Source organism: Pelecanus crispus, chromosome 8, assembly GCF_030463565.1.
Source record: "Pelecanus crispus isolate bPelCri1 chromosome 8, bPelCri1.pri, whole genome shotgun sequence".
NCBI classification, from domain to species: domain Eukaryota; kingdom Metazoa; phylum Chordata; class Aves; order Pelecaniformes; family Pelecanidae; genus Pelecanus; species Pelecanus crispus.
The window spans coordinates 10906383-10915901 of NC_134650.1; the positions used below are offsets into that span (position 1 = coordinate 10906383).

The 9519-nt window shown below is 47.3% G+C and overlaps 1 protein-coding gene across 1 annotated transcript; it reads left to right on the top strand.

Annotated features, from left to right (window-relative positions):
* The first annotated feature begins 696 nt into the window (after positions 1-696).
* KIF20A (kinesin family member 20A) lies at positions 697-9403 on the top strand. The gene is made up of 18 exons (XM_009486990.2): positions 697-855; positions 1344-1433; positions 1565-1684; positions 2153-2291; positions 2378-2565; positions 2656-2800; positions 3524-3724; positions 3985-4096; positions 4196-4267; positions 4859-5002; positions 5084-5249; positions 5504-5668; positions 6347-6486; positions 6576-6678; positions 7337-7544; positions 7937-8028; positions 8319-8456; positions 9127-9403. Exons 1-18 carry the CDS (start codon positions 697-699, stop codon positions 9397-9399), a joined length of 2655 nt encoding a protein of 884 aa, XP_009485265.1. The 3' UTR covers positions 9400-9403.
* The last annotated feature ends 116 nt before the right edge of the window (positions 9404-9519 follow it).

A 9519-nucleotide genomic window follows, 5' to 3' on the forward strand; every position in this document is an offset into this window, starting at 1 on the left:
CGCTGATTGGTGGCCGGGCGGGCGCGGGCCCCCATTGGCGGAGCGGGCGGGCAGCGAGGTTTGAAACCCCAACAGTAGGCGCCGCGCGGACGCGAGGTGGGTGCGCGGCGGCGTCTGTGTCGGGGTCCGTGTCGGGAGCGGGGGGGCCTTCGCGGTCTGCCAGCGCGGGGGGTGAGTGAGGGGGTCAGTGGGGAGCAGTGGTGGCGATTCCGTGTGTGTGTGCCTGTGTGGGCAGGCCCCGTGCGGTGGTATTTGGGGGGGGGGGGGGGGGGGGGGGTGTTGTGGGGGCGGCCTGTGTGGAGCTGTGCGTGGTTTGCGCGTGGGGGGGTCCTGTGTGGTGGTCTGTGTAGGTGCGAAGTCTGTCGGCTCCGTGTGGTGGGGGTGTCTCTTACGTGGTGGTCTGTGTGGAGGGGTCCAGTGTGGAGGGGTGCGTGTGTAGGTGGTGTGCCTGTGGTCTTGTGTGGTGGTGAGGGGTGTGTGCGCATTTGCAGTGGCATCCTGTGTGTCAGCGTGTGTGGAGGGAGGGTTCCGTGTGGCAGTCTGTGTTTGTGGGGAACGGATGGATATGGCAATGGTGGCAGACTGTGTGTAATGGGGTGTATCCGTGGGCAGCAAAGCTCGGACTCCCAGAAGACTGCTGCGACATCACCCTATCCTCACTGTGCCCCCTTTTCTCCAGGAGCCGTGTGAGACGCCATGGCGCAAGCACTTGCCTCCCCAGGGCTGCTCTCTGATGATGATGTTGCAGCCTCCCCTGTTCTTGAATCCACAGCAACAGGGTTTGGGGCTGATGTGCGCAAGGACCTGCTGTCGGAGTTCTCTGCCATCTCGCCAAATCTGGAGGGGTCCCAGCAGGTGAGGTTGGAGCTCTTCTGCCACAAACAGGGCAGTGTTTTGACTTGTGACTGCTGTGTCCCTGCACAAAGGTGTTGTGATGCAGGGCCAGCAGAGACTCTTCAGAGGAGGCTAGAACAAAATGTTGCATTGGGGGGGAGCAGTTCCTGTTATGAGTAGTGTACTACAAAGGCACAGTCAGTAAGTGCCTCTTAACATGATGCTGCTTAGTGTGGTGCTTGGTCTGGGGGCTGGTTTTGGTGTCAGGTCTTCAGGTTCTTGGTCTGATTCACTAGATAAACAAAAGAAATGCTGGTGTGCCTGGAAATGACTAAGAAAGGTTCTGGCATTGTTGGGGATTTTGGGATTGGGGAAGTGTCCATTAGTTACTGAGCACAAGTCAGGGCAGCCACGCGTGTATTCCATGCTGTGGTTCTTGTTAGTGTTCTGATAGATGGTTGTGTACTGCCTCTCTGGCTACCATGTTTAACCTGTCCTGATTTTTGCAGGCTGTAGCTGAAGACAATAATGGAAAACTAAAGGTCTATCTGAGAGTTCGACCTCTGAAATCTACAGAAGTGGAAAAAGGGGAAGACCAGGTGAGACACTGAATGAAGCAGTCTCTGAGCTGGTTGCCTGTGTGCCTGCTGGGAGATGCTATTATCCTTTGCTGTCTATGCTATGGCCTCTTGTAAGCCACTGTGATAATGGGGTTTTATGTGTTCTGTAGGGCTGTGTCTGCATTGAGAATTCAGAGACCATTCTTCTAAAAGCCCCTAAGGACTCCTTCACCATGCGGAGCACAGAACGTGGAGTGGGACAAGCGGCACACAGATTCACTTTCACTCAGGTAGGTAACTGGGACAAACAATCCATCTGGAAGTTTTTCAAGCTTAAGCCAGCCTTACAGCTTGAAAAGCTGGCTTACTAATGCACACTGATTCCAATGCACTGTGTGAACTATGTAGTCTCGTACAATCGTCTCTACTTAAGTTTGTTTCTATTGCTGTTTCCTTAGTTTTTCTCTTTTTAAGGTGATCCTGACAACTTCTTTGGCAGCAAATGGCCAAACTCTTGTTTTGTTCATGGGGCTCTAAACACATTAGAGGCTGTAGTGATATCAGATGTTACTGGATTAAGCAACGGAACAGCTTATTTTTGTAGGGGGCTTGGACTGGAATTACTGGTGGGTCTCTTGCTCATGATGCGGGGCTAGCAGAGGGAACAAAGGACTACGTAATAGCACTTGAACAACCAATTGCAGTCAAAAGATAGGGAAGATCTACATGAGGCCATTTTTCATATGTCTTGTTTGCAGATCTTTGGACCAAATGTGGGGCAGAAATTGTTCTTTGATGAGACAATGAAGCAGGTGGTAAAGGATGTACTGAATGGGCAGAACTGGCTGGTTTACACCTATGGCATCACCAATTCAGGGAAGACTCACACTATTCAGGGTAAGGAAAGCACTAGGTGTTAGTAGCCCATTGAAGGAGTTGTCTGCTTCTACACGTGAATCCTCAGCTTGCCGTTCTCGCTTCAGGCAGCAACAAAGATGGGGGGATTCTGCCTCGCTCCTTAGCAGTCATTTTCAACAGCGTCGGGGACCGGCTGTACCAAGCCATGGATCTGAAGCCTTCCCTCTCCAATGAGGTGGTCTGGCTGGACAGCAGGCAGGTGCGACAGGAAGAGACCAAGAAGCAGACCATGCTGCGGGGGGGTCTGTGGGAGGTAAGCATGCAGCTTCTCGGAGGTTTAATAATAACAGGGAAAGGATGGTGTCATACTACATACATGCTCACGTTCTTTGTTTCCTTCCAGGAGGAGCTGTTAACGCCACTGAAGAGGAGTCATAGTGCTGAATCTCAGCTCCAGGCCACGACCAGTGGCAGTTTTGACAGCGGAGTTGCTGGCCTCTCTTCATCTAGCCAACTCACCAACCATTCAGACATCAGCCAGACAGAAGGTATGTCTAGAAGCCTGTTGTGTACTACCTGCTGCTTGTTGTTGAGGACGGGGAAGAAAAGGGTGATGGGTTTTTGGATGCTGTGTTGTGGGTAGGGGAGCAAAGGTGCTGTAGTCTCACAATTTTCCCTTTGAAAGATGATGTCGGGGGCTGAAGAACTTTGTATGTATATCTTGCCAACATATGAAGAACTTGCTGCTGCATAAGAACTTGAGCCTTGTGAAATGAAGTTACTTGATACCCATTTACTTCATTCAAGGGATGGTTATTGAGCAGCTGAATGCCATGTGATGGCAATAGCAGGAAAGCAGGGTGCTAAAGTGACATGTTGCACTGAGCACTTTGCCCAGAGTTTCAAACCTAGGAACTACTAGCTGATTAGGTATCCAGAAGCATGGAGTGATTGAGGTAACAAGGACTATAACACTTATACTGGGAAGAGTTCATGTTTGAAATACCCTATACTTCTGGAGTCAGGATCCAGTGTATAAAAAGTTCTTACACAGAAAGGAGTATACTGTTAAGGGAATCTTAGGCTGTCTGACTGGGGAGAGGCATTAGTGTGGGCTCAAATGGGAGGAGGTACATAGAATAGCTTTGAGTCTGGGAAAGTGTTCCTGCTGAAGAAAGATATCTCAGTCTATAGCTAAACCATTCAGGTTGGACCCATTAAAAGCTGCAATCATGATTTTTTCACTTTTTCTTTCCTTATCTTTTCCCCAGAACTAGGCCCTCGCTGGGCTGACTTGGATTGCATTTCACTCACCAACACGGGAGATGTGCAGTTCTCCATCTGGGTCTCCTTCTTTGAGATTTACAATGAGCTAATCTATGACTTGTTAGAACCAGCTTTACCTGTCCAGAACCGCAAGAGGCAGACACTGCGGCTCTGTGAAGACCAGACTGGCAATCCCTATGTGAAAGGTAGATTTATGTGAAAGGTAGATTTATCTGAAAGATATTTTTAGTGGCCTGCTAGGGAGACTTGACGACTGAGTGGGTGGGTGGCTTAGCAGTGATGTGTTGGGGAGCATGTCGTCTTCTATGGCCTCTCAGATGTCTGGATTACAGGAATGTTAAGTTTGTTAATGTCAAGGAAATGCAATGGTGAAGTTGGGGCTGAGATAATTAAGTCTTCTGCCAGTCTCCTAACTGCCTTGCCCAATGCGTGCCTGCTTTTCCAGATCTGAACTGGATCAATGTCCGGGATGCTGATGAGGCCTGGAAGCTCCTGAAACTGGGTCGGAAAAACCAGAGTTTTGCTAGCACCCACATGAACCAGAACTCCAGTCGCAGGTCTGAAGGGGGAGGGGGGTTGTTTAGGCAGACATACAATCCTGAGGGGCTTTTAAAGGTTGCATTTCCCTTTTAAAATATCTGCATGTTTCTTTACAGTCACAGTGTCTTCTCCATTCGGATTCTGCACTTGCAAAGAGGTGGCAGTGAAATAGTTCCAAAAATCAGCGAGTAAGTTTCATGCTCTCTAGGATTTGGGGGTGTTCTCTGTGGACTCAACTTTCCTGTCTCTTTTGTTGTGGATCTGAGGTATGGGAAGTATCCTGGGGAAGGTCTTGTTGAAAAGTCCTTGGAAGGAGTAAATGTTCCTACTCTGAAGTCTTGGAACAGACTGAGGAGTTTGTAAGGAGTACTGCAAACTACAGCTTGAGGTAGTTCTCAGTTTTTTTTGAATGGAGGTAAACGTGCGTAACCTACCCTTGCAGCACGGCTGATCTGAGTGCTGCCAAGGCCTGTTCCTGGGATGTAGTTATCTGGAAATGGGTTGTCTCAGTACGGGAAGTGGCTGTCCTGAGGACTGGCAAAGTATCTTTGAACTTGATGCTGCACAGCTCATGTTGTTGTTATCTTGTGTAACACCTACACTTAGGGTAGGCCCTTCTGTCCAGCAATAGCCCATATACCCCAAAAGCTTTCTGTGCCCTGATGGTGAAACTGGGAAGGCGAGCAGGGTAGGCAATCACAGTGTGTCTGAATTGTAAACCTGGCTAGAACAGGACAAACCTAGTTAGGTCATGTGAATATCGCCTGTGTTTTCTTCAGGCTATCCCTGTGTGACCTTGCGGGGTCAGAACGCTGCAAAGACCAGAAAAGTGGGGACCGAATGAAAGAAGCAAACAACATCAATACCTCCCTCCACACGCTGGGTCGCTGCATTGCTGCCCTGCGCCAGAACCAGCAGTCCAAGTGAGTATCCAGAACTCCATAGGAAGTGTGTGGGCAAGCTGTTTTGCTTTCCCATGGGCTCACTCTTGTCTTTCCCCCTAGATTGAAGCAGACTGTGGTTCCCTTCCGGGACAGCAAGCTAACCCGTGTGTTCCAGGGTTTCTTCACTGGACATGGGCGCTCTTGCATGATTGTCAACATTAACCAGTGTGCATCCACATATGATGAAACTCTGTATGTAGCCAAGTTCTCAGCCATTGCCAGCCAGGTAAGTAGCACACACCAGGATCACAGCATGGTCAGGATACATCCTGCTTCTGTGGCAATGGGCCCCTTTCCATCACAAGGCAGGGGGAATCCTTGCACATCTTCTCTATGCTTCTCCAGTGGATTATTACCTTTACGGTATTTCCAGATTCTGCTAAACTGAAAGGGTTTATAGGTTGCAGAGAAGTGCCACATTTAAAGACTACGCAACTTCCAGGCTTTGTGGACTAGTAACGATGGCCTTTTCCCCTTCAGCTTGTTCAGGCGCCTCCCACAAAGATGGGACTTCCATCCATACAATCAATTATCAAAGAGCACAACAGGCGAACCAGCCAGGGTCCGGAGGTGGCGGCAAAGGAAGAAGTGGAATCAGAAGACGACAGTGAGGATGAAGCAGATGTCTCCATGTATGAGAAGGAGGTGGGTGGCAATTTGTTTTGCAGCCTTTATGGATACAGGGGTAGGAACATGACTGTTAGCTTTGGCCTGGGAGGTGGGGCTGGAGCTCAGCACTATACCAAGAGATGATAGAGAACCTCAGAAGGATATGGGACCCAGGAAATCGGGAATCCATGAGGAAAACGTTCCACAGGTGGTCTTAAATCTGAAGCACATGCTTAATGTGGAAACACTTTGTCATCTGTGGAATAGGGACAGTAAGAGCTTGGGTGCAGACCTATAATCCCTACTATGCAAGGGAAATCTAGAGATCAGAAAACATGCAAAACAGATGGCTAAATTGAGGAAAAATAATCAAACTTCCTAGGTACTCAAAGCGAGCACCTGGAATAGCTGAAAGATCAAGATGGAAGTCATATACTACAGAGACTTGAGTTGTAGTGTGTCAAGGTAGCAAATGCAGGTGCAGCCCTGGGCAATGCAGTAGGGGAAGCTGCTCTGGAGATAGCTCCACCTGGAGTGCAGTGTTGTTTAAGCTATCTCGTGGGAATTAAAAGCAAACCTGGCAACTGCTCTTTCCAAGTGACTAAAAGAATCTTAAACCCAGATCACCCCAGCCTACAGATATGGGACCACCTAGTTTATTCTAGGTCTTAATTCTGTTGCGCAGTGTGGGCAATGGAGTTTGTGTTCTTGCAGGACTTGTTGCGTGTAGTGGAAGCTGCACGAGAACTGCTGGTGCAAGAGCGGCAGGAGAAGCTGCAACTAGAAATGCGCCTCCGTGAGGAGATCTGCAATGAGATGCTGGAGCACATGCAACAGAAGGAGCAATGGTGCAGGTACAGCTTATGCTCATCTCCCTCCCTTTGTGAGCTACAGTACCAAGAACTGCCAGACCCTAACACGTAGTTGTTTGCTCTCTCTGTAGCCAACATGTAGATGCTCAGAAGGAGCTGCTGGAGGAACTGTATGAGGATAAACTGAATAACCTGAAGGAGTCACTGACTGACTATTACCAGGAAGAGATCCAGGTTTGTTCAGGGCAATGAAATGACATCAGGGAAGTGGCAGTGTGTTGGGAGGGGACTTGGGATACTTGGGTCCAGGAAGGTGACTTACACAAACTGAAAGATTTTGCTTTTTGTGGTATTTTTGTGATATTATTTGATAGCTTGATCCACAATTTTTGCTTCTTGTCTACTGCTTTATGTAGTTCACTAGGCTTTCTAATTCTCAGCCATTAATCTGGAAGCTAATGTGCAACCATTCTGACTACTCTTTGTTCAACATGATTCTCTCCCCCCCTTACTCTTTTTGCTAGTGGCTTGCTTTGCACTCTTCAGATTAACACAAGGTCTGTGAATTTCTCTTCTTACTCTTAGTTGTGATGATGGATATGTGCCTGTCTATATTTTTCATGCCACGGCATTTGAGCGGCCTCTGGGACTTGTTGCAGACCTCTCTGAAGATGCCAGCTCTCAAAAAATCCCTTGTCTTTAGAGGCTGTAAGAAAGTGGTTTAGGCTCCCAGGAAATGGGTTCAGTGTTTTCACTTAAAGGACATTAAAAGCTAGGTCCAACATGTGAAGTGTGTGATTGAGAAACTTTTCTGGAAGAAAGACATTGAAAGTTTCAGAAAAGCTGTGTTAAGAAAATTCTGTTGAATATTTGAACAAACTTGCTTTCTAAGGAACGTGATGAGAAGATTGAGGAGCTCCAAGCTGCTCTGCAGGAGGCAAAACAAAAATTGGAGAGCCTGGATACTAAGCAAAAGGACTCAGGGCAAGGCTTGCGTCGATCAAAGCGAGTGGCTACTTCATGTGCTCTGCAACAGGAGCTGGTGGATACTAAAGCCAAACTGGAACAGTGTCAAATGGAGCTAAATACCACAACAGCAGGTAAGGCAGCAACGGTGTGCTGGTTCTGAACTACGCCTAAGCAATCTTTGTAGAGGGTTAGAGATACCTTTTTCAGTAGGGTACACTGGATTCAGACATCCCGAAACCACTATTCTGAGTTGTAGATGATAGGAATAATGTGCTGGATGGACAAGGTTTCACATCATTTTCACATGAAAAAGGACCTTACGGCAGGATCTTCTCACTGTTCAAATTCTAAAGTCCCTTTGTGTAACTGAAAGGGAGAAGCCTGGAATGTTTATGCATGTCTGCACAAACTGAAAGCTTTTCTCAGTTTGCATGTGGCAGCTTGTCTCAAGGGAAGTCCTGACTTCAGAAAAACTGAAAGCTTATGAATGTACTGTTGCTCACTACTTCTTGTCTCTTCCTAGAGTTGCGGAAGTACCAGAAATTACTGGAGCCACCTCCCTCTGCCAAACCCATTACTGCGGATGTAGACAGGAAGCTAGAGGATGGACAGAAGGTAACTCCATCTGTGTGTTACAGAAAGGAATGCTTGCAAGGCAAGGTGGTTGCCAGTTTAAATGGTTTTTGGAGCTGCTGTTTCCAGGTTTTTAAACAAATGGTTGAAGTTGAAATGGGTCTGTTGAAAACAATCCTTTACTATAGATGTGGAAGGTGATCTGTGATCCCAGTGTACCTCACTCAGATGGGATCCTTCCTCAGTACTGCATGTCTGAATTACTTTGGAGTGGCTTTGTTTGCAGAGCAATGCCAAAGCTAGCTGTTGTATTAAATCTCTTTCTCCTGTAGAATGTCAGATTGCTGCGTTCAGAATTACAAAAACTTGGGGAGTCTCTTCAGTCTGCAGAGAGGGCGTGCTGCCACAGTACAAGTGCAGGGAAACTTCGAGAAGCCCTCTGTACATGTGATGACATTCTGGCAAGACAGGTAATGTGTCTGTTTTGTTCTGGATTGGAAGGGGATTTAGTCTATCTGCTCTGGCATAATCAGTAGAATAATCGAGGTTCTTGCAGCTGCAAATTAAAATTACTCATTCTCTAGACACATACTGTCTGTTACATTGAGAGCGCTATATTGCTAACTCTTTTCAATGGCTGAGTCAGACTGCATATTTAACTCTCCAAAGGAGACCCAAATTGTTCCTCTTCAGTTAACTGACAGCCTGCACTTAAAGTAGGAGAATTTGGAGTTCTTATTTCCTTATCCACTTCACTCTATCAGTTGCTATGGCAGCATGTTTGCAGCAGGATGGATTCAGCTTTTTCATAGAATCATAGAATGCTTTGGGTTGGAAGGGACCTTAAGAGATCATCGAGCCCAACCCCCCTGCAGTGAGCAGGGATTCAACCTGTGACCTTGGTGTTATTAGTACCACACTCTAACCAACTGAGCTAACCCTGCTGGTCACTAGCCTTACTGTTCCTATTTTTTTTTATCGAACTGCTACACTGTTCACAGCAGAAGCTTTTATGCATGGCCTTATCTAGCACACCAGTTAGTAAATTTTGGCAAAGGCAGTTTATCGTCATCAGTTCATAGTAACCAGGGAGTTGGGCAACTTGTCATATCTTTATATGTATTGCCTTCCCTTTCTCAGGACCAAACGCTGGCAGAACTGCAGAACAACATGATGCTGGTAAAACTAGACCTGCGGAAGAAAGCAGCTTGTATTGCTGAACAGTACCACACCGTGCAGAAACTTCAGGCTCCTCCAACATCTACCTTAAAGAAACGGTTCTGTGCCAACAGGGAAAACCTACAACCTAATCAACCTCCTGGTAAAAAGCCCCTCCTGCACAATCTTCTGTCACGTTCAGCTATCCGTTCTGCTGCTGGCAGAGGGTGGCAACTTCGTTCAGTTGCTCTATGACTTTTCACAAAGAGATCCCTGCCCCGCTATTACTGGAACAGGTGGCAAATCCAATATAATAGCATCTATTTTTCTTTGTGTGCTTGTTTATTATTGTAGCTGCTTGAGAGCTTATGTAAA